This window comes from Eleginops maclovinus, chromosome 8 (genome assembly GCF_036324505.1).
Source record: "Eleginops maclovinus isolate JMC-PN-2008 ecotype Puerto Natales chromosome 8, JC_Emac_rtc_rv5, whole genome shotgun sequence".
NCBI classification, from domain to species: Eukaryota; Metazoa; Chordata; class Actinopteri; order Perciformes; family Eleginopidae; genus Eleginops; species Eleginops maclovinus.
The window spans coordinates 3,102,800-3,130,378 of record NC_086356.1 but is presented as its reverse complement, the minus strand read 5'-3'; the positions used below and the strand labels follow the sequence as shown (position 1 = coordinate 3,130,378).

The 27,579-nt window shown below is 41.3% G+C and overlaps 1 protein-coding gene across 2 annotated transcripts; it reads right to left on the bottom strand.

The window, feature by feature from the left end:
* Nucleotides 1-703: 703 nt before the first annotated feature.
* On the bottom strand, nt 704-25,638 carry atp8b1 (ATPase phospholipid transporting 8B1). 2 transcript variants are annotated; one of them, XM_063889826.1, is made up of 30 exons: nt 25,390-25,638; nt 16,500-16,681; nt 16,196-16,293; nt 12,568-12,681; nt 12,374-12,472; nt 12,146-12,207; nt 11,770-11,842; nt 11,527-11,597; nt 10,205-10,287; nt 9,249-9,407; nt 9,024-9,112; nt 8,626-8,816; nt 8,329-8,413; nt 7,571-7,694; nt 7,016-7,059; nt 6,427-6,583; nt 6,000-6,188; nt 5,741-5,853; nt 5,498-5,662; nt 5,257-5,368; nt 5,066-5,141; nt 4,746-4,878; nt 4,522-4,650; nt 4,272-4,428; nt 3,824-4,047; nt 3,631-3,714; nt 3,295-3,540; nt 3,010-3,148; nt 2,342-2,472; nt 704-2,185 (listed from the first exon to the last, which is right to left on the bottom strand). In XM_063889826.1, exons 2-30 carry the CDS (start codon nt 16,660-16,662, stop codon nt 1,955-1,957), a joined length of 3,741 nt encoding a protein of 1,246 aa, XP_063745896.1. In that variant the 5' UTR covers nt 16,663-16,681; nt 25,390-25,638; the 3' UTR covers nt 704-1,954. The 2 variants fall into 2 exon arrangements, with proteins under 2 accessions (XP_063745896.1, XP_063745898.1); XM_063889828.1 differs by lacking the exon at nt 25,390-25,638 and adding an exon at nt 22,294-22,315.
* Between the last annotated feature and the right edge of the window lie 1,941 nt (nt 25,639-27,579).

Sequence of the window (27,579 nt, the reverse complement as noted above, 5' to 3'; positions counted from 1 at the left end):
GCTGAACCACACACAGGTTTTTCACTGGAGACGCAAACCAATCAGAGCACAGCTGCAGAGACAGTCCTGCAGCGTCACCCAGAGGCTGCAGGCGGTACTGCACCATTAAAATACACAGCAGGATTAACACGGGTCGACGTAGCCACTGACAATATAGATCATTGTACATTAGCAGATACAAATAAAAAAGGGACACATAAATGGTTTGTGGGGATTTAAACCATTTAGAATAACAATATAATTTAGAACAAATAAAAATAATTAGACAGTTATTTAAAACCCATTAAAAAATAGGAATACATTTACATAAAATAATCATTTAGGGTGCTTTCCTATAGATACACTATGATAGAATTATTAAACAGTAAATGAAGTAATTGTAATTCATTCCTATTGAGTTTCTGCTATGGTCAAAATTAATTTACTTAGATCCGATATATCCATGTACGTTTTTGTTTTATGATTATTCATATATTTATATTGCACCCCTGAAAGTGTCTCTTTATTTGTGTGAGATTGTATAAATGATGTTCATCCTATTGTATTGATTATTTGCTTAGTCTTTTCACTAGTTGTATAACTATATTGTTGTCATTTGTGTTCGTACTTGTTGACTTGAGTTAAAAAATCCAGGCCTGACCTCTTCATGTTATATTATAAATCACCAAATGGACACAAAATAAAACACAGATTGAGAAAGACCTCAGATTGCTAAATGTGCCCTTGGCTTTTATTAACAACCACATGATAAAATACCATCATATGACAGATCAAACGGTTGCTGGTTCTGCAGCTATCTACTGCTTCCATTCATTCAGTAATAAAAAGACCTCCTACATATATCAGCAGCACTCGCATGAGGGGAAACGGTAACAGATAGAGAAGGAACGTAGCAGTTTTGGCTAAGCACTGTGAAGCAAATATACTACATCTGTTTACGGGACTGCAGGAAAACTAAAATGTTCTTGGGGTTTGTTGTCAACAACCAGTGACACACGAGAATCCTCACTTTTAACCACCTCATAAATGTGTGATTTGAGTTCAACGTAGAAAAAACAAACTAGTGAGACACGTTAAAAAGAAGCCGTTAAAAAGGAAGACACGTTGGAGCCCCCTTGCAGTTTCCCTACAGAGTATGATGAGGTCAAGTTGAGGTATAGAAAAAGATAAAAGGATTCCAGTCTGGTTTTAAGGCTCAAAACAAAAGTGGAATTTCCCTAAATTTAGTGACGATAACAAATGCATATAAGGGATATTTGATGCAGCAGGAGAACAGGTCACTATTTACAAGTCGTTTTTAAATTAAGACACACTTTAGAAACATCCAACCACCCTGCATAGTCTTTCACATTTACATCCCATCATTATTTATCATAAAACTTTAAAAACGGATAGCTTGTAGCTGAAGCGCATTCTTTATGAAGGACAATCGGATTGGATGTGCATCCCCGACGAATGGAAGTAAAACCAAACTTAAAAGATGTTGTAATTTCATGAAGCTAATGGACAAATTGGCTGGACATCATCTCAAATAAAACCCTGACATATCAAGTGCTCCAGTTCATCCAGTCAGAGGATTGGTGAGCAGACAAACAGACTAGAAATAAGGCTCTTATTGTTTTAAATCCTGAGTTAAACAGCATTGTCAGTCACGCTGTCGCTAGGTCAAGTTAAACGGCTGCTGTCTCTTTGGTGACATTCATTTGTCTTTGGAGGCACACACTGGAGCAAAGACACACTCAGAAAAGCTTCCTTTAACTTGAGGACTTTTCTTTTCTCCCTCTAAGAGACTTAAATAACCCAGAAGAAAAAAAATGACCTTTGATCTCCAACAGATTGTCAGGTCATATCAGCAGCGACTCAACAGATAAAAAGGGAAGACAAACCAATCGCTCCTCGAACTTTTCTTAAATATTTACAGTCCACCTGGCTACAGATTTCACGTCTCTCCGGCTCAGATGTTTTCCGCCTCTCTTTGAGGAACCTCCCTGATGCTTTCCTGGATGCCGCGGTGGCCTGCAGGGCGCCGGATGCTCCGCCCGGACGAGATGAGGTCGGCGTAGCCCCGGGAGTGAGAGAAGGCGTAGGCCGAGCGGCGGGAACCGCCACGCTTGAAAACGAATGGCTTTTTCTTCTTCTCCTCCTCTTGGAGTTCCATCTCGTACTTCTTCCTGTTTCTCTGGATCTAAAGAATGGTGCGAAATAAGGAGGTTACATCGGGGAAAACACAAGACTGCTTCACTACTTTAAGAAGCCCCAAGTGTCTAAGTACTACTCAAATATAAACATCTACTGGTTATTAAGACAGGCCAAGCATCAGGTTGAGTCCTAGAGGTCTCACCTTATCTCCTATCGAGGGCCAGATGGTTTTATGGAGGAACTGGATGCAGATGACCGGCAGCAGGCTGATGCCCACAGTCAGGATGATGGTTAACCACAGGTAGGGCTGCCGCAGAGCATTGGACGCCACGCCTACAAACACAAAACATATATTTACAGGTTAGGAGAGGAGTGGATATGGCTGATTTCTAAATTGCACTTACAGTAATAGTCTTCCTATAATCAACCCGACTTTCTTAAAACACTTTGATGGAAATCGAACTTTCCAGCTTCAGTTAGGAGTTACCACTACGGGGCGCTTCAGATTCAAATGTGTAAACAACAAGGGGCCAACTTCATACATTTTTGAGCTACAACTTGCCTATAACTTAATTAAATCCTTGTCTTGTTTTAGTATTAGGAGGATAAATGTAGTTTTTGGAAGGATTCTTTTGACCAAATGCCCTCAAAACCTGCTATTACCATGCCAGCTAGCAGTCCGGAGGCTAGGGCTACTAGCAAGAGCACTACGAAGCAACTAAACTAACATATTTTTCTTATACATCCCTTTTGAAATGGTTCACTTCTAGAAGCAAGAAGTTTTGACTGAATCTGCAGCCCGTCCTGCTACTTTAGAGTGTTTTGCAGTAGATGTGCCACAGCGGGTGATTGGTTTGGTTTGGGACTGACCGGTGAAGGTGAACGCTGAGGGGAAGATGACGTGGATCCCGGCGCTGTGGATGTCGAACATGATGCCGAAGTAGATTGCTATGCTGCCCAAAACAGCAAAGCAGTTCACAAAGGTCCAGTAGGAAGTGTCCAAGGAGATCTGACACGGGACAGGAAGCAGATCGCAAAGGTCACCAGGTCATTCATGTTAAATACACTCCTATTAAATTCTATATCTTGAGCTTAGAGGCTAAAACATTATCTCCACAGTGACTGGATTTCAGATTTACAAGGCTAACTGCTAACCTGCAGGTTGACGACAAAAATGAGCGAGGAGGCGGTGACCACGGCGAAGGACTGGTAGTCGGAGGGGGCTTCTCCGTCCTGCCCCATGGTCTGAAGGAAGGCGCCGTAGGGGATGAAGAAGATGATGAGCGAGACGAAGATGCCGTGGAACAAGCTGATGAAGAAGTTCTTGTAGTTGAAAAACGTCCCCTGCTGTCCCGGTAGATATAGTTTGGGGAATTTCAGGCTCATTTTGTCCGTGACATCCTGCAGCGACAAGAGGAAGAAGAAGATTTAGAAACTCTACGCGCTAAACCAATAATCTACCCTTTTCTGTTTCATCAAAGCCTGTTTTACCTGGTCGAGAAGTCCAACTAGTAGAACAGGTAAGCTGCTGTAACAGAGATTGTAGAGAGTGATGAACCAGTCTTCAAAGGTGACCTGCAGAAAGGGAAACAATTAAGTACAAATGTAATGTCAATTTAACTTTGTGACGCTTGGATTTAAAATCCCGGGTCAGATACACTTGAGAAATGACAATCATCCTGACCTGTGCAGAGTATCCGTTGAAGAAGGAGTACCAGAAGTGGACCAGCGTGTAGGCGAAGTTCTTGAAGAAGAAGTACCGCAGGAACTTGCACATTCGGATGTAGGACCAGCGCCCGTGCACCAGCAGGAGGCGCTCCAGGTATCGGAACTGAGCGAAGGCGTAGTCGCTGGACATGACGGCCTGCATCCCCTCCTGACCGCTGATGCCCACACCGATGTCTGCGGCTGGAGGGAAAGAGGATAGAGGAGAGTCAATGGTACATGCTGAAGAAGGTATGGTAGAAAGTAGAAAAGGTCAACAACAGCAAGAAAATATTCTAAATATAGCGTCCGATTCAACTGAGTTTTTAGGGTTTCTCTTTGTTCAATCGGTTGCTTGTCTTCTAATCGGGCTCTACCACCTTCACACATCCCCTCCTCAATAAACTTTAGTTCCTTCGTGCGCTTACTCTTGATCATGTTGACGTCATTGGCTCCGTCTCCGATGGACAGCGTCACGGCCTTCTTGTACTTCTTCACCAAACCCACCACGTTGCCCTTCTGCTTCGGTGTGACGCGGCAGCAGACGACCGCCTCGCACTCACAGGCCATGTCCACAAAGTCGATCTGAGGGGGGGAAATTTTCAGCACGTTCATCATCGTGTGAATAAATGATGCACTGGCCAATCATAGCTCACATTTGTATTCTCTCCACTGTACCTGTCTCATTTCCTTTTCCCAGTCGTCCATTGGCTGTCCGTCAGCCGGGTTGGTGGGAGGCGCCCGCCGTCCCAGACGACGCAGACGCAGGCGACGGCGTTTCTTCTTCTTCTCGTACAGGATTTCGTTCTGATTAAAAAGAAACAGAATCAAAATCAGAACAGTCTACCATGAAATGATGTAGAGTAACATTTCCTATAAACGTCTTAATTCTATGAACTCACCAGCCATCCTCCGGTGATCACGAGAGCGTTTTTGCCCGGCTGAGGGAAGAACGGTTCGGCGGGTTTCTTTTTGCCTCGACGGGAACTCTGAGGGTCGTTTCTCCGGTTGGCCTGACGGACGCTCAGCTTCTCACTGGAGACAACAGAGGAACAAAGTCAACAAGACGGACTGAGATCCTTCACGGTAAGCTTGGAAGGGATTTGGTAAAGAAATTGGGAAGCCTGAGGCAGGCTGATATGAACAAATACAATTAAAACAATTTTGAGTTAGGTTCAAGCAAGGACTTTTAATTGGATAATTTATTGAGATTTCAACTCACTTGACGTCTTCTCCGTAGTGGATCTGCATGTCTTCGGTCAAAAGGGAACAAGAAAATCCAATATTCTCGGCCGTTTCTATGGAGAAAGGTGAAACACATTACACTCAGAGGAGAAGTCATGGCTCTTCACTTGCAGCTGATAAATCTGAAGGATGTTCTGATCGGCATCCTCTGTGTAGAGGTGATGGTACCTTTCTTATCTCCAGTCAGGACCCAGATCTTGATGTCGGCTTTGGCCAGTTTGGCGATGGTCTCTGGGACTCCATCCTGCAATTTGTCCTCGATGGCCGTCGCACCGATGAGCTTGACAGAGGAACAAACACAGCTGGTTAAATATGGCTGAGGCTTCTACAGATTTTCCCTAAAAACGTTATACATTTTTCCAGCAACTGGTCTTATTTATTGGTTGTAGTGTGGTTGTTGTCCATTCACCATCAGGTTGCTCTCGATCTGCTCGTACACGGTGTCTAGCTCGGCGTCTCTGTTCGACATGGCCACCTGCGCCTCCTTGTGTCTCCTAGACCAGGCTTCATAGTCTGCCGTGCTGATGTCTTTGTAACACAAGCACAGCGTCCGCAGGGTGGCGTTGGCAAAGATCTGAAGCACAAATGTCAGAAATCAGGGTTCCTTCCACAGACATGCATGCTTCATGGAGGACTGGAACAGCCAACTCACATCAAGATCACTCTGGGTAGTCTCTTTGTATTTGGAGTGAGGGGAAAGGCGCTCGTAGATGACGGTATCGGCTCCTTTGCAGTAGAGGCGGATGCGACCATCAGGGAACTTCACTGAGAGAGAGAGGAAACAGAGGGTCAGAAGTCAGACAGAGTCAATGATTGAGACTTTAGTAAGGAATGAGTGGTGCAAGAATGAGTCAGAAAACAGTGTGTGTGTGTGTGTGTGTGTGTGTGTGTGTGTGTGTGTGTGTACTTACAGATGATAGACATGCGCTTGCGGTCAGAGTTGAAGTCGAGCAGCGCCAACATTTCGTAGGTGGTCTCCCGATCCATCTCCCTGATGGTGATGGTGTCCTGCGTACGGGACAGAAACACGAAGCCGAAGTTCCTGGCTGCCGTCACCAGGGCGCCCTCGTCGGGAGAGGCCGCCTGGTACACCAGTTCGCCTGAGAGAGACACGTTCAAGATTCAAAAGCTTTAATGTCATGTGAACATGTACAGCGTAGTTGTGGAACTCTCTTCCCATCTAAATTTAAAGGGGTTTTATAACGCTTCAAGTTTAAATATGAGAAACTCCCAATGGAAGGAACTTTGGGAAATAGCCTTTCCAGATCATTTACATGAACTAAAACCTCAAAAAGGGCCTCTGAAATTCCTGTAAAGCATGTACGTTTTGAGGCTTACCTTCTTTGTGCTCCACCATGACCGTGTGGCAAAGGGAGAGAAGCTTGAAGAACTCCGTAGCATCTTTATCTTTCCCCGATCGGACACAGGCCACCAGGGAGTTATCCATGAACTCGAACTTTCTGTCCGCTTGCCGGTTCCAGCTCCAGTCCACCGGCTGACGGGACAACGGGTAAAGGTTGGGGAAACTTTAGTAGAAATACTCAGACATTGCTGAACTGAACTTAATTCATTTCCGTCTTGTTTAGTCTAGCAGTCCAATTGTTAAAGGGGTTTTTTTTTCCTAACAATTTTAATCTTATGCACTCTTGTTTTAGTGGCATATTGACGGCTGTTATTTTATAAATGTATTTCTATAATCCGTCTAATCAACACGCTAGTTGGTCAATTCAATATAATGTGTCTAAGTCGTACTTATTTCTACAAATGAGACATCTTTGTGTTTTATTTCTCATTTATTTATTCTTGTTTTGTTATTTACTCTGTACGTTAATCTTCAAATACTGTCGTTTGGTTGATTTGATCTCATGTGTATCTTTACCGGTGTGAAAGTGCTACATAAATAGAGATTATCTATTTTATATTTTACCCTTCCACGGTCCAGCACCACTCCTTCTGCTGTGGTCGGATCACCTGTGGAACGGAGAGCGAGAAATATTAAATGAAAAACTGCAGATGTGCAATGCCAAGAGCAGGAAATGATGACTTTAAAAAAACAACAGGATAAAGAACATTGTACATTCATGGTTTGTATTTTAATGGCCTCCTTTTTAAAGCCATGTAATGGACTATAAAACTGTTGCGCAATAACCCCTATTATTATATCGCTGTTGCGCAATCTTCTGCTTACTCTCTATGTAGAAGTGACTCAACCTACTGTTTGCTCTGCTCTCATCTATATTCAACTTCTTCCTGCAGAAGTTTCCCAAATCAATGATTAAAGGCTTATTATCTGTCTTTCTGATACCACAGTGTTGTCGAGAAGGAAATGCATTGGTTTTATTTAAATCCTCACAGGTTGTTTCAGTAATCAGTAACCAGCAAACAGGAGGTAAAGGCTGTGGTTAGAGTCTGAATGCACATCACAAAATCCCTAAAATGTGATCTGTATTGTTGTGTTTGGGTGAAATGAACAGGTCAGTACCGTAGCTGCGTCCGGCGATGGTGCACTTCTTGAACTGCATGACGTTCTGTGTGAGAGTCCCCGTCTTGTCGGAGAAGATGTAGCTGATCTGACCCAGCTGCTCGTTCAGGGTGGTGGTTCGAGCCTGCAAAGGAAACCAAAGATATGTTTGACCAAATCATTTCAAGTCAATGTCTTCTTACTGAAAATTTCCACTAAATCTCGTGCTTTTTAGCAGCGAATGCAGTTCAGAATCTCAGATGTAACATCAGTATTGAACGTGATAACAAGCGCTTGTCATTTTCGATTATTGGCTGTAAAAATTGTCTAAAGAGTGCTTGAAAAATCATGTTCCTCTTCCTTCTCCTAATGGCATTTGGAAGCTACCAGCGCACCCACAGTAAATCCAAATTGAGTTGAAGAGTCTCTAACGCAATACATGTCAATCACTGCATATGTGTTGCGTTTGGACTGCCAAATTAGACTTTTTTGGTCATTGGATTCTGTTAAAAGGTATTCGCCTGTTCTTAAGGTAACATATTGTGTGTGTTGTTGAGCTGAACAATAACGAAGTGTGTGACCCATCTGCAGTCATTCCAAAACCAAGACGCCCAAACCTTCTCATTTTACGGCTGTTTTGTCGAATAAAGAAGCAAGGAATGATTCTTTGGCTTCTCTCTTTCATGAAATAAGTAATGCATCCTCTGTGCACAGGGTTGAATGTGTGTTACATTCAGAATTAAGTCACTGAAGTCATTAGAAGAGCAGCAGATGTGTACCTTAGCCGGCGTGTCTTTCTCCGAGAAGTACATCTGCAGGTCCCAGTTGATGAACTTACTCTGGCCGAGGCGGATCACCTCCACACTGAACACCAAACACACAGGAGAGGACACTTAGAAGTTTGATTTTGACAAGGTCTTTTGGAGGCGGTGCTGCTCTTCATACAGGAGGAAAACAATACTATAAAACCTCTCTGTTGGGAACTTATGAACTTAAGAAGATAGCTAGTGTGGCGACCGTTGCAGTTGGTCATCAAAAGCCTGAAGACACAAATGTGTGTGTGTGTTTAAACCCACCTGACGTATAGTGAAATGGGCACCATGGTGTTGAGGACGATGATGTAGCCCCAGAAGCTGAGGAAGCCTCGGTGGGAGGCGTCCTGGTTCTTGCCATCGAACAGATACCAGGCATTGATGCCGATCTCTTCGTACCAGAAGGAGTGACCGATGGCCAGCCCCGCCGCCACTAGGAGCAGCAGCACGAAGATCTGCAGGAGGGACGACAAGAAAGTGTTACACAGGGGCCCTATTTTGCAAATTCTTAGGTTGAAATTTGCTCTTTTTTTTACTTCTACTGTGAATTTTAGCCTTTGCAGACCATTTACATGCAGAAAAACCTATAAAACACACGAAAGGAAGGGGTAAAACTCCCCAAAAAGCATAATAGAGTAATAAAGTATTCAGATTAAACTCACCGTGTAAACCATGTAGTTCATCAGCTCGTCAATCTTGGTCCTTTTGAATCTCGTCTTCCCGCTGTTCCTCATGATTTTGGTGTCGGCTCCTACAACAACAGGTACGGATATGGTGAATACTAGACTTTGCTATGGATCGGTTATCATTCCAAAATACTACAAAGCTGTGAAGTAGAAAATCAGTAACAACATTCTCTCCCCCACCCCCCCCCCCCCGAGTCACACCTGCGAAGATGACGAGGCCGTGACACTCCTCCGTGTTCCGGATGGTGCAGCCTCGGAGCAGCATGTTGTCCAGGTCCAGAGGGTACCGCTCCCTGTCCCACATCATCGTCCCCACAAACTTGTCCAGGCGGTTGTTCGGCTCCTCGCACTCAATCAGAGCTTTAAAAAGGAGACACAAAAAGACAAGAGGGTGGATTTAGTTGCACAAATCAACTCAGCAACCATCAGGATATTTAATCTGGATAAACCGGAATAACTACCAAGGGTAGTTGGGATGTAAAGCTGGGGTCGAACAGAATGAAGACGTACTACAGCAGATGTTGAAAAGCCACCAGACTCCACTGACTGACACAGGTATTTTACCCTGTAGAACATGGGGTTGCTGGACTACCACGATTGATCACTTATTTAACATTATTTTGTAAGGTATAATAACAATTAATTCTCACCTAAAATTCTCTTCAGCGGTTATGGCTTAGTCACATGTCAGTTTTAATTGTATTTGATGAATCACATAGTCAAAATTGTGAGATGTGTAAAATTTAACTTATGGCAGAATTCCAGTAAGTAACATCTGAAAGTTCCCTTATATCCCATACCTAAAACTACATGTTTAATTAAAAAAACAACCCAATATAAATACCAGCCCTGAACTGGAACATTAATTAAGTCAAGCAGCATTAGAAATATAGTAGGTTACCAATCAATTAACATACCAAACACATTGCAGGAGACAAAATTCACATCATGATTATTATTTATTAATTGGCTCTCCAGTCCAAGCTTTCCAATAACTCTGATGTTCACGCCTCTGAATGCAGCAAGAATTGTTGTTTTCCCAAAATAAATTGTACAATTATTTCCATTTTAATAGGAAAAAGGTTTTGCTTGCAGGCGATTCTTGGTTTGAGTGATTAAACACCATGAATAAACTTGTGGTTTTGAACCGCGCTCACCATTGAAGTCGACCAGCTGCCGCTCGCCCTGCAGCCGCTCATCCGTCACTCGGAGTCCCAGCTTAAACTTCAGGTTGGTCTCTCTGCAGGGGGGGGGGGTATATAAATTACACTCAACATTAAAGTTCATTCAACTTTAATTAGGATAAGTCAAATGTATCTGCAAGTGTTCTAAGGACAGCCTTATCCACCAAAATGGATTCTGTAAAGCAGGTTCAATCCCACACAGAAAGCATCACGTACATCCTTTAAGACCCCCAGAACAAATCTATCAAATCTCTAAACCTTTACTTGTATATTTACATTTATTTAATATAGTAAATGTCATACATTTTCGCTCTGTCAATTTAATTGCATTAAATCATTTATTTTTTAATATATATTTTCTCTTTTTTATTGACGATACTTTTCCAATCTCAAACTACTTTCCTAACAATCTGTCCATGAATACAACTTGACAACGGTTTCATATTAATTTAATGGTTATTAGTTATACACCTAACCAAAATAATAATATTTGTTGGTGTAATTGGAAATATTTCAAGCCATTCTTCCATTAATGCTATGATAAGTAGTCCTCTAAATATACCGAGTATTGTTCATTTAAGGGCTTAAACTGAATTAGGTTTAATAAACCCTATTTAGGAAAGTCTTAAGTATATTACATGTCACTTTTTAGGACACTTTTACCCCGACTTCAATTCACTCAGTGCTGAGGACTACCCCTCACAGAAGCAATTTGGGGTGAAGGGTCTTGCCCGGCATGCTGACTGCAGTGGTGATTGAACTTAACAGATGACTAAAACCATCATCTATAATGGTAATATACAGAACAGTGCTACAAGTGTTTGTTTCAGGCGAGTAGACATTAACTGTAACATGTTCCTCTCCTGTGTTTGACTAAAAGGCGTTTCTCCCCACTTAATCTCAGAGTGGTCACATGGGCGCTCTTGGCAGACGGTCTTTACACATTTGCTTTTCTCCCTTATCGGAGTCATTTGTTGACTAAACTCTTGAGAGAAAACTTCAGGTCAAGCAAACAACTCGACTCCAGCAGTCGCACTTGTACAAAATATACGAGTCAATTTGTAAATTACAATAGCAATCAATACAGTACAACATTTAAATAGCTAATTGGCAAAGTTTGGTCTTATTCAGTTTTTTTATTATGTGCTGAATCTGTATTTTATCCCCCTTTATATTTTTTCCACTTGTGTCAAATACCTGTTGACTTTCTGTTGCTGAAACTAAACAATTTCCACAGTTGGGATGAATAAAATGTATTGAATTGAATCTAAAAACGTTGAATTATGGAGTCTTACCCATCGAGCTCAGCAGTTTCTACATAGCACAGACTGTTTGGGTTGGAGCTGGATAACAGCAGGATGTCAGCCTGAAGAGAATGACAAATAATTACATTAAAAAAGGAGGAATTTTGAATGGTTAACAAATCTGCCTCTGGTGAAATGCATTTAAAGGCAATGCAGGAAGGTGTTTTGAAGGCCAGTCCACCAGAAAAGGCCCTAAAGCTCGAGCTCCAGAGAAAAAGACTAAAATCATCTTACCGGAATAAAGTCGTTCTTCTTCATGCGAACCACATCTCCGACCTGGATGCTCCTCCACTTTATCTCTTGAAACCTGAAGCAGAGATCGATATCAGTTTTTATGTTTGCATGTTTTCCTTTTTTAAATTATATTAAAAAAGCACACGAAACATGGGCAGCAACGACTACACACATTAAACCAAAACACACCTCAGATGGAAGACTAAATGTTCTTTGATATGCAACAGCTGTTAAAGTAGATATATTAAAAATGCTAATTGTTTAATTTGATGGAAATGTAATACAATTCCTCAAAAATGTAGTCTGTTTTTTAGAGATAGTAGACGGTTGTTTTTATGAATGAAGTCTAGTTAAAAAAAAAGAGCTTGGTTCTGACCGGCCATCCAGCAGGACTTCAGACTTCCTGTTGTTGATCTCCTTGTCCATCCTGTGCCGCGCCTGAGGGAATACCAAAAAAAAAGGTCAGAGAAGGAAGCTCAGAAGATATAACTCGTATACATCAACATAGTATGTGTAATATTCTAGATACCATTAATGAGAATGAAAACCATAAAAATAAATCCAGTATTAGCTCAGTATGGTATCCATCTTTCCAAAGTCTTACCAGATCGTCCACCAGGTCCTTTATGGCGGTGATTCCCAGCACCACCACCAGAGGAATCAGTGTGGTGTACCAGGGCAGAGTAGTAATATCTGGAATAATCTAAACAAAGACACAAACAAACATTTGACGGTGTTTATTGTTCCTCCTTTTGTGTTACACTGGTTATCAAGAGGACTGGGGGGGGTTAGATGTACCTGTAAGATGAGCAGCGCCAGGAAGTAGAGGTTGGCAACTCTCTTAAACTGCTCGTACAAGTTCAGAGGGATGAAGGTGAGGACGTTGTACTTGTACGTCTTGATGGCGTTTCCCTGCAGAGAAGAGAATGGGTTAGTGTTTCATCCTGCCAAAAAAATGTTCACACAGGGACTTTAAAAAGATAATAACTGAGATAATAACCCTGATGATGTCATACTTTGTCCTGGTTGTTACTTATTTTAAAACAGAAGGATGGATTTTATTGGAGCTCACCATGGATGCATGTATGTTGCCGTTGCTTATATGTTACCCAGTGGTCGATCGCGGTACTGCAGTGATCATATTCTCCTTGCGCCATGAAAGCATTTTCTCCGTAGAACATTATTGTTAAAAAGACATATTTATAAAGTCTTGGAGGGCACTTTGGACTTCAAACAAGGTCAACTCTCCAATTAGAATATCTGAAACACGGAGGTCAAATTTTCCTTGAGCCAATAAAAGCCATGGGTGGCAAATCCAGGGTGAGGCCAGTGGCAGAAACACGACTGGCCACATTCAGTGGACAGAATAACCAGGAAGAACTTTTGGTATCTCTTAACTTTGTGGGTGTATGTGCCAAGGAAGTCATTCTCAAAACACTTCAAAATTAAGTGGAGATCTTAGAGTTTAAAGGGAACGTTTGGTCATTGATTTTAATCAGTACAGGTTATCCACAGCTGTTGTATTCAGCCCAATGTGAAGCCCAAATTCTTGGACAGAAAAGAAAAGCATCCAAGCATAAAATCGTCCTCACTTTAAGAAGACAGACTGCCACCAAAGGCATCCATGTGTCCTGATTCTGCATGTATTGGTGTCAGCAGTAACGAGGTAGTGTTGCGTTTCAGCCGAGGATAACTACCTGTCCATTTCAGCCTAGTTTCCTCTCCAACCAAAGCCCTCTGCCACAGCATCCCTGAGCCAGACACTGAAGCACTACGGGTCCCAGGTCTGCTCTGAATGATTGATTTCACAGAATAAGCTCAACTGTAAGGTCTGTATGTTAAAAGTGTTTATAATTAGGTTATTAATTAGGTTGTTAACACTTTATTAATCATTAAGAACCATTTATAAACCAGTTCTAACATAGTTTTCATACAGCAACACAGGCTCACTATTTGGCAAGATGAGTAAGCCTTCTATTGGCTACCTAGCTTCCTTCCTCTTCTTCATCAGCCAGCATCCTGGGTATCTGTTGTTCACCGAGTTGATTCTCCCCTCATCCATCTTGATGTTTCTTGGCATCTCTTAAGCTAAGTAGCCAATATAAGGCTTAGCAGTACAGATAAACGTGGGCTCACTATTTTGCAAGCAACCAGTGACAGTGCCCCTGTTTATCTCTCGTCTTATAAAAGCTGATTGATGATTTATAAAGAGTTCACAACCTAATTAATAAATGAATTACAAACTACTTGTAAACTCTTTATAAGGGTAGTCTTATTGTAAAGTGGTATACTTATATCTATCAACGCAAAAACCTCCCTTCTTTTAACTTAAGGGGCCTTGCCTAAACAAGGACACAACAGGCCCAGTCCAAACGTACGTGATCAATGACAAAGGGGGGTTTCCAACAGCAGGCAGTGCCCTAGTTTGTTGGAATGTCAGTGATGAGATGTCATGAAACCTGACCAGTTACAGCCTTGATCCTGCAGCAGGACAAACAAACACAAACACACTTTTCTCTTGACCAAGAGCAAGGACTATTGTTGAGGTTTTTAGAAATACGTTCTCGTCAACCCAGTCTTGCAGTGTGTGATGTGTCTATAAAGCGAGGTACAGGTCTGCTCAGCCGGACTATCAGGTATCAGCTTGGACAAAAGCCGACGACACAAAAACATTCTTCTCTTCACTGGCTGCTAAAAAAACAACTCCCGGCAGCTGGTCTTGGCATTTGACCGAGCAGCTAGATAACAAATAGTCAAGTATTATTAAAGCCATGTCAATCGTGGATATGAAAGCTCTCTGATAAACAAAAACCACCTCGCCTGGTTGTCTTTCAATCACATGTTTCCCTTCATCACATCCTTCACATCAAGTACCACACAGAATAAGAGAACTGCCCAAGCATGAAAAGCTTTTGACGCATTTCAAGCATCGCCTTTCAACAGCTAAAGGAACCATGATGAAGTCAGGAGTGACTCAGCAGAAACAGACACGTGACGCGAGGAGGAAACAACACGGGAAAACTATCAAATTAACACAGCAGGCCTCCTTCTTCGTGCATTTAACTAGGATAAATGTGACTAATTTCTGGGGGGACTTGTACTAAATATTACACTACACCTGGCCAAAATCCATCATGTACAATGTTGGGTAAGTTTGAGTTTGTTTTTCCAGTTGAAGATACATTCATTTCTCCCTTTTGCCTTAAGATCTACATTTTATTTGCTATGAAAAGAGGCTTAAATAGGGAAGAAATTGCCAACAGACCATGCTTTTTAATTTACAGTAGCACTATGAAACTTTTAAAGAAGAGAAAGAGCTGATTATTCATCTGATAAATACAAAACATGACCAAAAAAAACACACTTGGTTTAGCACACATGTTTAGCATGTTGAGCAATGCTTTGTCAGGTGTGACGATTAGCTTATGATGGCTAACGTTAGATAGATTTTCCTTTGTTACTCGCATTAGCTTGTCACTAACTTTTCACTTTGGTTACAAGCGATAGGTCTATAACCAGTTTGCATAACATTTATTTAATTCAAAGCATGACCGACTCTTTAAAAGAAAGAAATAAGTCTCTGTTTGGTTCTACATGCTAAGGACTTCAGCTAGTACTTTGTGATCGTTAGCTTCTCGCATTAGCTCGTCACTTTTCTGCCTCTATGACTCATCGGTTTGTGCTACTGTAATGCTAATGTTAGCATACTGAATAACCTTTTGCATTGTGCAGGTGCATGGCCTCTCAGGTAATGTTTGGAGCTCACCATAGTCAGAATTGGTTGTAAAAGATGTGGGTAAAGGCTTGGTTTGGGCCTCTATGCCAAACCAACGGTTTAGTCTGCTTATTGACAACAAATACTTCTGATAATTTCCCCAAATCACCGGTCAGGTTGTGGGTTGACTTACTCTTTACAGGCAGAAATACTTCTCACATTTGCTTTTAATGTACAAACTAACTCACAGTGTAATACAGGACACTTTCCTTAATCAAAGCTACAGTATCATCATGTTATAATGTATTTACAAGTAAAGTTTGTGTGTACATTAAAGTATTTTGAACTCTGCCATGCAATAGAGGAGGATCAGACTTTACTCAGTCATGCAGGTTTACATTTTTATCAGTACGACTTATGAACGCAGTACCTTGATCCACTTCCATCAGACTTCTGCGCCATAGCATTGCCCACTATAGCACAGATTAAAAACAACCAGGAAATGTTGACCGGCCATTTACCTCTCTTCTAATTTGAACAGCAGTGAGCATAGTAAATGGCTAATGTAAAAACATGCAAACACAAACTAGCCCTGCTCTTTGGCGAGGGTGTGGCAGCGATTGCTAGCTCTATATACTCAGCATTAGTTTCTACCAGAACCAACAGGGAGAGGATAAATGGGCAAGTGGTATGTAAACTGACGGCACTTACGGAGTATCTGCTCTTCTTGATACACAAGAAGACTTTTTTCTGAAACTCCGGCAAGTGGTGATAAGGTCTGTCGTTGGCTTTCACCTTCCATCCCATCTCTGAAAAAGAAAACAAAAAAGTTAGAGGAAGAGTTTGCTATAAAAAAGATAAATCAAATAAATCAGACAGCTAGGCACCTTCTCCCAACTTGTATGCTAAGCTAGGCTACTATGACTCTATATGAATCATCTTATAGGTCCCTAAAAAAGATGGCTCACACAATAGATTTCACCCCCCAAAAAAAGTAGTGCCTTTAGTGACTCACCGCTGGGTTTAGCTTCCACCTGGGGTAGAGGGACTCCCGGAGTCTCATCCGGTTCCTCTTCGGAGCTAACTTCCAGTTCGTCATCCGTCTCATCGTCACTGTACGGCATGACCTCATCGTCAGGCCCCAAAGAGTCCTGGGACTCTGCACGCCGCCGACTCATCTTTGCACCTCAGATATCTCTGAGAAAACAAAAAGTTTAAATTGATTAATGATGCAACAAGACATTATCCAAAAGCATTCCCGTAACAAACGGTAGAAAGAAAGTATGGCATCCAACAAGTTCTTCAACTTTCCAAAGCTAACGATCACACCCACTTTAGCTCTAAGGATGGTTATGTTGTTCTGTTGGTTGATCCAGACTGAAATATCTCAACAACTTTTGGATCGAAACGCACAAAGAAATGTGATGCAGACATTAATGACCAGCAGATGATGCGTCCTAATGACTCTGGACATCTCTCAACTATCCGTCTAGAGTAAAATTGCCTTGCCATAACATTTAGTAAAGACATTCAAAATCCACCCAGGAAGAAGACGGACTGCCTCAGAAATATGGGGGCAACCATGAGCTGAAGTTGATAGCTGATCAGTCATTTACCCACTTTGTGCCTGAGGGTACGACTTCAGAGAGACACCAGCATTGTAGAAGACTCCTATTCTTGGTCAGTTGATGGACTTATCGAGACCACAAAGACTCAAAATCAAGGATAAATTGGGCTGCTGTTGGAGCCTTTAAACACGTCATTCACTCTTGAAAAAATGGCTGAGGTCGTTTGTGGTTTCATTCAGATGGAGTTGAGCTTTCAGTAAACACTGTACAACAACAAGTCAGTGTAAAGTGCATCGTTTGTGCACTATCAATGCAAGAAACGGGAAAAGACCGTTGTATATATTGACATGTTTTTTTACTGTGGTACAGAGTATAGGGATTAGTTGAATTTCACAGGTATCGTAATCGAATACTGCATGTCTGCTATTGTGACAGCTCTAGTCTCCATCCTGACACCACCCTAACAAAACCGCTCCTGGTTAGCAGGTGCCAAGTTTCTTAATGTTTAATGATGTGGAGGAGTCCATTAGCACATCTGATAAGGTTCATTAGTCCGGTTTCCAAAAAACAAATGCACCTCAACACTGATGAGGCTCAGACCAGTACATTGGAGTAGTTCAGAGGGGGGAGTTTACAGTCCAGAGCCACTAGTTTTCCCCCTCCTGATCTCTCAATTTCTTAAATGCAGAAATGTGTATTTTATTATAAAAGATGCCAGGGTATTGGTTTATTTTTACTATACAGGAGCACACAAGTGGAGGATTTGAGAAGTGGTACTGATTGTTTGGCTGCTGTCAAACTACTTCATATGAGTTTCCTCTAATGCACATATATTGAGAGCTTTTCTATAATCCATTTCAGGTTGTAATTTGATTGTTTGGTAGTGTGTTGAACTCCTACTTCAGCAGTTATCCTTGTTCTAATGCAACAACACAAAATTGATGGCAAACTCTGCACGTATCTGGAACTCACAACTAGTCCCAGCTACTGAGCATATATCTGGAACTCACAACTAGTCCCAGCTACTGAGCATATATCTGGAACTCACAACTAGTCCCAGCTACTTAGAATATCTGGAACTCACAACTAGTCCCAGCTACTTAGCATATATCTGGAACTCACAACTAGTCCCAGCTACTTAGCATATATCTGGAACTCACAACTAGTCCCAGCTACTGAGCATATATCTGGAACTCACAACTAGTCCCAGCTACTGAGCATATATCTGGAACTCACAACTAGTCCCAGCTACTGAGCATATCTGGAACTCACAACTAGTCCCAGCTACTTAGAATATCTGGAACTCACAACTAGTCCCAGCTACTGAGCATATATCTGGAACTCACAACTAGTCCCAGCTACTTAGCATATATCTGGAACTCACAACTAGTCCCAGCTACTTAGCATATATCTGGAACTCACAACTAGTCCCAGCTACTTAGCATATATCTGGAACTCGCATCTAGTCCCAGCTACTTAGCATAGCCAAATAAATGTACAGGAACTCTGACCACAGGTGAAAGGTGTTCCTGGTGTGGTAGACATATCAGTATGATGGCCATCATTTGAACCCTGATACCTGTGCAAAAACAATGTTACTTGTGTGCCAAAACCAAAGCAATACTTTAATTTCCTCAACAAATACATGGTTCTCTACACATCAAAGTAACCCGCCAATTCTCCATTAACCCTATTACTGGAGAAAACACCAGAGGCAATTCAAAGAAGAAAAGATTCATACCTATTTCTTGTGATAAGAATAGCAATCATTAAACAAATAACAAGGAATTGGCTAAAAGATAATGACTTAATTAACTCACAATTGAAGAAAGCCACTATAAAAATTAGAAACCAGATGCATGTCTGACAGAAAGATGGGGAAAGTATAGAAAGCTGTAAAAACAAGTAGTGTCCAACCAATCTGACTAAGCATGTGATTCGCAATAGATGCCACAAATTCAATTAGGTCATGGGAGGAACTGCAATCACACATCTCAATCCTGATGGTAAATCAAGATGATGTACCCTGCTACCTCTGCTCTAATGAAGCACTATACTCTTCATAAAATTCATATCAAACAAAGCCATCAACAACCTTGTCCCCCCCACCCCTACCTCAGTGACCTCATCCAACAGCACACCCTGCCTCAGGTCTGCTGACGCTAATCTACTGCAGCCCATCAGGACAAAGCTCCGGACCTGGGGGTGACAGGGCCTTCGCTGCAGCCCCCCCTCCCCCCTCACCCTCTGGAACTCCCTTCCCAGTCACATCCGAAAGACCAACACTCTGGAATCCTTCAAAAGATCTCTCAAAACTCACTTATTCCCTCTAGCTTTCAATCTATAATCCACTCCCCTCCGCCCCATTTTACTCCGTATTTAGGACTTTCATTGTTTTCTATATTGTTCTGTTTTGATTGTATGTACAGGGTCTTTGAGCATTATATATATAAATCCTATTTATTATTATTATTATTATTATATCAAATGTGAGCAGAACAACCACCATTTCAGCCCCTTGGACACAGCTGAAACAGTGCCTCATTGTATTTAAAGAAACTGTGTTTACACTGAAAGAGCCCGGGCTTATCACACAAGCCTGCACATGAAAACGGGCTGAGGATGGGGGGAGGAAAATAAAGAACCTATCAGAAACTACAAGAGGAGGGAAACCTGGAGTATAAGATCAAAGCCGAACCCTTAACATGTTATGCTTTAGTTTTAAGAAACGAAACTAGGACCACTAGTCATCTTGACACAATCAGTTTGAATCAAGACGGAACACAGAAGAAGTTTCCATCTGAAGGTAGCTGTCTTTTTCTACCCCTTTTAGATCCAGTCAAACAGCGTGCCACACCAAAGGAATACACAGCCCTGAGTCACGGCTGCATTCATCAACACACTCTTTCAGAAGCACGTCATCACGGAAGGCTCTCACGCCGCTCTAAATAAAGCGATGCATGATTGTGAAACACTAAAGATAACCTGTCTCATAATTGCACTGCCCCAGGCTGGAAGTTTAAAGTGTGTTGTCTTTGAAATAGCAAAAAGGGACATTTGGATTTACCACTATCACCAGGGGGGAACATGTGAAATCTGATCTAGGTGTGGGAACAACAAACAAACAAACTAACAAACAAGGTTCTGATGCAGGCAGGCTATCAGTCAAGGTTTCCAGTTATTCAAGCAGTGCATTTCCATGGTATGAAAAGGACTTTTAACAAGGATATGTTTATCAAATCAACATTCACAAGTCAAATTCATTCGTCATAATCCAAAAACATTGGGAGTTTAGTGTATTCCATTTAACCATCAACTTCACAATGAAACACAGGACTTTCATAAAGCTTTTATGTCATGGCCACCAGTTTGAATTTGTTAAAATGTTGAGTTGTTTCTACCTTAAAGGGTTTATGTACGCAGGCTTTTACCGGTCTATTGTAGAGCTCTAAACAAACAATGAGAAGTTGAGAAGGCACCAAGTGAAACCGAATAGACGGATATCTCAGGAGACTTAGAAACAGTCTAAATACATTTTTTTTGAAATCATCTGTTCAGATCTACTCCGGAGGTTCAGAAGCAGCGGGTTTGCGAGCATCGCCGTGTTGGAAAACAGGTTTTGGAATTTTGGTTTTGTTCCAGGGCATCGCCAAGAGGGGGGGGGGGGATTAAACAGTGCAACCAAGAAAAGCATACCTGAGAGACGACAGTGAAACCTGAGAGGAGGGAGGAGGAGCGGCACTCGCTCCAACCGCTGAGAGGAGGAGGAGGAGGAGGAGGAGGAGGAAGCGTGAAACAACATAACATACAGTAAGGAGAGACTTGTGTCTTTGCTCAGCGGGTGAATCTGGGGTTCATCTCTTACACTCTGTAAAAGTCTATTATCTATAAAATATTCCACATTTCTGATAACTCTTTTGGAGTTTCATCTTTCCTGTCATCGATAACAGCAGCGTTTGTAGGCTGGTAGAGTAATATAATTCATCTTTCCTCTGAGATTCCTCTGTATTTGTTTGTTGTTTTTATCTAAAGGGGACCAGCTGTTCAAAGACAAGAACTCCTTAAAACGCATCATGCTTTTGTGCCATCTATAGATACCTGTATGTGCCATTCCATTTAACACGATAGTTTGGCCCCTTCAATTTGTCTGCGGAAAGCTACTCAAATGTACCAAATAATCCCTGTAGCAAATTTGGTAAGGATGCAACAACAAAAAAAAGACAAATACCAAGAGCTTCATAAACAGCTTCATGGGGACTCTGTTGGGCTCTGACCGTTGGCTTAATTAAATGTAATTGAAGCTGTGAGAGACTTTTAAATATCCCCTAAATTAATATGAATTGATCCTATTTGGTAACCAGAGCAGGTAAATTAAGGAAAGGTATTTTTACACATCAGGATGAGTTCCTGATGTAAAGGTCCAGTAATTGTGTGACTGAGCACTGATGCTATCAGCTTAATTAATGCAGAGTCGGGTTTCTGCAGCACCTGGGGGGGAATCCCTTGGAGCTGTAGCAAACAGGCAGGAAACCAAAAAAGGAGTCCTCTGCTCGACTGTCACTTAACACAGTGACTCTGCAAAAAACATAAACATCCTGTTCTACTTCTTAGTTGCTCGGGAAAGCAAACTTTAGGAAACATTTTACATTTGCAAACAAGTGTAAAGCACCAGTGTGAGGCTGTGCGCAATCTCAATTACCCCCCTGTCTGCATAGCAGAGTACGCAGTTGGTAAATAAATATTTAACTTTCCTTTGCCCAATTTAATGCTGCTTTGAATTTAGGAATACAACCCAAGAGTGCAATAAATTACAGGTTTTATTACAAATTATAAAATGAATAAACTGTCTTCACGGCACATCTCATTCACAGTGGAGTTGCATCATTATTTTCGGTACAAAACTCAACACTAATGAGGTTAATACAGTACCCTGAATATTAGATTGGTTGAGAATGCAAGAAAAACAACAACAAACAAACAAGATTATATTTTTTTTAAGGTTTAACTTGAATTATGTTTAATGACCTAGCAGAGAACATATAAGGGATGTAACTGGCTTGTATTTAAGTTAGGCTTCAGGACTAGTAAACATCTATAGTATAAGCCTCTTCACTGTGTGTGTGTGTGTGTGTGTGTGTGTGTGTGTGTGTGTGTGTGTGTGTGTGTGTGTGTGTGTGTTTGTTTTAAGTGGAGCTTAATGCAGGTTAATGAGTATAATTGAGTCTTCAGTAGTTTACTCACAGCTGGAGTCCAGACAATGAATCCATGCACAGACAGGCGGTCCCTGAACAGGGAACTAATACTAGCAGGGTCCTCTCCTCTCCGAATGATGACGATGTTTTCCAGATTAACAACTGTTTAGTGTCCCTATAAAGCCAGCAAACGTAAGGGAATTCATGCCGTGCTTTAGCCAACGACTAAAAGGTTAACCAGCGTCATGCCCTTTTGTCGCCAAATAGTATTTGACTCCAGTTTTACATACAGTGTTTGTAAAGGGATGACAAATCCCTGTAGAGCCTCAGGCGAAGAACGTTGCCGACCGCACTAGTTGTATTTATAAGCGTCTGCATGTTTTTTTAGTGCCGTTTTATTTAGTGGTGCTTCGGATCAACCGGACATCATGCTCTACTCACAAAGAAACAAACACCTCCTAAAATAGCAGAGTAAAACCTAATGGAACCGCACAATACTCCCTTATCCAACCAGAGATTCATTAATTTGTCAATTTCTTTAAACAAACCTCTTAAATCCAGCATCCCCTGGAGGGAAACAAATTAGCATAGCATGTAGTTGCACCTTTGCATGTTATCCCACTCTGAAACTGAGACACTTATGACTAATTATAGTAGAAAGAATACCAGTTGATCCCATTAGGACCACAACATATTCAGCCCCAAACAGATCAGGTACTTGATCCTTGTTTATGCAAGAAAAAAAGGGAAGACGTAAGACACCTTCACCTGAGCTAAACCTTCAATCCATTTGACTCTCAAGTCACAATTCAAATTTTTCAAATCTCAGTCCCTGGTTTCAAGGTTGACCATTTCCATAAGGAGTCAAACATTTCCATAATCAAAGGACTGAAGCTTGCTGTGGCTGCAGAAGGAACGCTTCCTTTCTTGTTTATGGAAAACAGTCTGGGCCGGGCGGGCACATCGGCCCAGGAGCGGTCACTGTGTTCAGAGACAACACATGGGTGTGTTTCACTACTACTCCTTGGAAGTCTTATTCCCTTAGGTTGATGATGTGATAAAAAATAAACGTACCAGCTGCTGCTAAAATATCTCTTTTTAATATGCATCTTTCTCAGATCGAAGTTGTTAATGTGCAAAGTTTGTGGTTAATGTTGAATTAAAACGAACTCTAGCATTCAATACTAACACACTGATGCAGGAGTTAATGCTCAAACGAGTTAGCATTTTAACACTTCCAGGGTCCCTCGTCGCAAAGTCAGTGGTTTGTTGAATGAGTTCTTAGTTAGAGGCCTCACATTTTGCTTTTGGACACACAATATGTCAGTCAATACCCGCCTTGTGAGTATCTGAAGCTTTTACACGGTTGCTAACAAGTGACTAAATGAGACTATTAAACAGAACCTTAGCCACACTTAGCTTAGCGGCGTCGAAGCGCATCCATGTGACTGTGATGAGGTTTGTTTAAAGACTAACACTAGGTTTTTCACTCCTTGCAATTGCTTTAGAAAATATATAAAAGTGGCGTATTTATGTAGAGATCATCCAGAAGAACACATCATGGAAGTATCATAAACATGCCACAGATCTAAGTGTACTGCAATATTCAGGCCAGGATTTATCAAAAATGCTAATAAATGTGTTCAAAGATCTTGACATTGATCAATGACATGGGATTATGCCAACGTTTTGTCAGAGAATGCATCAAAACTGTTGTTTTCCTTCACATTAAAATGGGAAAAACACAGATTTATTAAAAGTCTGAAAATAGAGCCAGGTGCAGCAACCATGGGACTGTGGTTCTGGAGTGTACGCCTATGTGAACACATTTTCGATAACAGTGCTTATAAGATACCTCAAATTCAACAGGCTTCAATACTTTCTCAATAATGAAAAGGTTTCTTTCCATTTAAAAAAGGTGTTGCGTGTTGAATGTTGCTAAGCAGGCGTAGGCCAACAAGAACGAAGTTAAATGTGTCGAAAATCTGCAAATTAAAATAAGATTTAAGAACTAACAAGAAAACAGAAATGAACCTGAACCGAAATTCGATCACATTTTTCGTGAATCAGTTCACACATTTTTTTTAGATGGGGGTGATGAAGAAAAAGGGAGGAGAACAAATTCCCACTATGCATGTAACCTCTACTTTGTTGGGAATGTACGGTACGTAGGTTTATAGTCTACAAGAATAAACCGAGTGCAGTCGAATACAACGCAAGGATGGTACGATGTGAAAGCTGTAAATTAAAAGCTGCTGATTCAACTGTAGGTCCATAATACTTTGTCTCAATAGTTTTACGGTGATGGAAATCATTTTACTAAAACGGTTGTAATGTTAGAAACACACTTTCAAGGCACTGGACACTGACACATTTAGCCAGAAGTGAAAGAAGTATTTAGATCTTTAAGTTAAGTGGAAATAGATCTACCAAAGAGCAGGAATACTCTCTAAGTAAAAGTAGAGGCATCAAAATATACTTCAAGTACCCATTATGCAGATTGGCCCTACGCATAATTAAATATACAGAATGTTTTGATTATAATTATTGATCCAATCATGCGTTTATCACAGCTGGAAACTGTGGGAGTTTTTTTCAAGATTACATTTCATATCATTCTGCTACTAAATATAGTGGAGCAAAAGTACACGGTTGTATTTACCTCTGAATTGTAGTGGGGTGGGAGACATACAAAGAAGCAAAACATGGAAATACTCAAGTGAAGTACAACTAGTCTCTCATTTAGAAAACCAAATAATAAAAGGAAAAACCTAAAGGCTATAATGCTCGGTGTGTGGGCCATGACCTAGGTTGTTAGGCTGTTTGATTGTAATGGAGGAGATGTGTTCCTAATACTTTTTCTACCCTCAATTACCGATTCGGATACTAATAATCATTCTACTAAATAAGGAATTACTTCAGAAACACATTTTCAAGCCACTATAGAGTCTGAAATTAGCATTTAGCCTCCAACAGGAGCTATAAAGTGAATATTATTAGGAACAGAACGAGTTCTTCTGGGAGGAAAGGGGGTTGAGCCGCCCAGGTGAAGCATGCATCATCCCTCGGTGTTTTCTACACCTTTAAACCCAAAACTTCAAAGCAAAACACACACATGTACATTCATATGTTTATCTGAACTTACCCCGTGTCCCTAGGCAGTATAATGAAGTTGTATCCTGTTCTCAGTCGGTGTCCGAGGCGTTTTGTCACCGCACCATGTTTCCCTCTCCTTCCTGCTTGTAGAGAGCTCCGGCTGCCGCTCCCCGCCCTTCTTCCCCCGCTGCCTCACCTGCTCTGCCCCGCACAAACCTGCCGGACCGGTCCGACAAGCCGAGCGACAATAGAACAATAAATAGCAGGTTAAAAAAAACAAGCGCGTGGCATTCAGGGAGGCTGCAGCAGCGGAAGTGGGCGCGCGGAGGTGTTCTTGTCACGTGACGCGCAGGTAAAGGCGTGTAATTGAACCCTTAATTTAACCAGGTGGTCAAAGGGATGCTACCTGCTGCACCTGGTACGGTGACCAGGTGCCAACAAGCCACATGTGGGACAAAGAGTACGTTTGTGTGGGACAATGTGGAACATTTCACTGGGATGCGCAGAGGTAGTTTCAATATGTTATTTTTGTAGGGGTCCCAAACACGTAGAAACTGCCAGATGCTTTCTTTCATATGTTGGGAAATTTGCACAATTAAGGTTGCGTTTATTAGCATTAAGTAGCTGACGTTTACAACAGTTAATTTGCTTGACTGATTTGGACAGTTGTGGGGTCTAAACCATTTCTGACTCTTCCAGGATCCACCACGGTCGTTACACAATAACATGTACTGGTTCACAGTGCTGGTTACTGACTAAAAATGTGTGGGATGTGAGTCAAATGATGAAAATCCAATGTATTCCCACACAAAGCAGGACCCCTAGCTGCTTAAAAACAGTGGTGGAAGAAGTATTCAGATTCTTTTCCTTGAGTAAAAGTGTGCACTATAGTAAAAAGGCCTGCATTCAAAATCTTACTTTAGGTTAAAGGACAAAAGTTTTATCAGCAAAATGTTTTCTTAAAGTCATCATTGTGCAGAAAAAATGCCTTTTATGTTTGTATATAATTACATTTATAGATGGGACATTTCTAAATAATAATGTTGCCTAAAGAAGCATTTCACTTTTGTAGACAAACAGTTCTGAATGAATTTTTGTAAAATATTTAAATAATTTGAACTCTTTGTGACTTAAAGAGTTCGTTTAATTTTTAGAGACGTTAATAGTAGCTTAAGATGTTTAATAATAATAATGTAGTGGAGTAAAATTAAAATATTTCACTTTAAATTGTGCATTTGGGGCTTTAACAAAATGGACTAAATTCACATTCATCCAGTTGTCTGTGAGACTCTTTACCCTCAGTGATGCAGGGGCCACAATATTTCTAAAATTCATCCAGAGTACTCTATATACAGTGGTATGCAAAAGTTTGGGCACCCCTTAGGAAAACCACTGCATCAGTTTGTCACTTGCTGAGCTTTTGAAGCAGCAACTTCATTTTAACATACGTTATACCTTATGGTAACAGAAACATCTCAGTAGTGAAATAACTTTTATTGGTCAAACAGAAACATGTTTATGTGCATTCAAACAAAAATAGGCATGTGCATAAATTTGGGCACCCCTAAGAAATAATTCCATTAATATTTAGTATTGCCTCCTTTTGCTGCAATAACGGCCTGTAGACGCCTCCTGTAGCCACAGACAAGTCCCTTAAGCCTGGCAGGTGGTATTTTGGCCCATTCTTCCACACAAAACGTCTCCAGTTCAGTCAGGTTTCTTGGCCTCCGTGCATGGACAGCCTTCTTCAAATAAATCCATACATTTTCAATGATGTTAAGGTCTGGGGACTGGGATGGCCATTCCAGAACATTGTACCTGTGCTTCTGCATGAATTCCTTGGTGGATTTTGATCGGTGCTTAGGATCATTGTCCTGCTGAAAAATCCAACCCCGGCGTAGCTTCAACTTTGTGACTGACTCTAGAACATTCTTGTCAAGAATCTCCTGGTACTGTAAGGAATTCATGTGGCCCTCAACTTTAACAAGTTTTCCAGTACCTGTGCTAGCCACACAGCCCCATAACATGATAGATCCTCCACCAAATTTTACAGTGGGCAACAAGTTCTTTTCATTGAATGCAGTGTGTTTTTTTCGCCATGCATACCTGTTCATGTTATGACCAAATAACTCAATCTTGGTCTCATCTGACCACAGTATTTTGTTCCAAAATGCTTCTGGCTTGTCCAGATGTGCTTTTGCATACCTCATGCGACTCTTCTTGTGATTAACACTCAGGA

Excerpts from the sequence above, each read along its gene's own strand:
- atp8b1 (XM_063889826.1), bottom strand. The coding sequence starts at position 16,662 with ATGAGTCGGCGGCGTGCAGAGTCCCAGGACTCTTTGGGGCCTGACGAT. Across the intron at positions 12,208-12,373 it reads AGGACCTGGTGGACGATCTG|GCGCGGCACAGGATGGACAA; the intron begins GTAAGACTTTGG and ends GTATTCCCTCAG. Across the intron at positions 3,149-3,294 it reads TTTTTGTCGTCAACCTGCAG|ATCTCCTTGGACACTTCCTA; the intron begins GTTAGCAGTTAG and ends GTCCCGTGTCAG.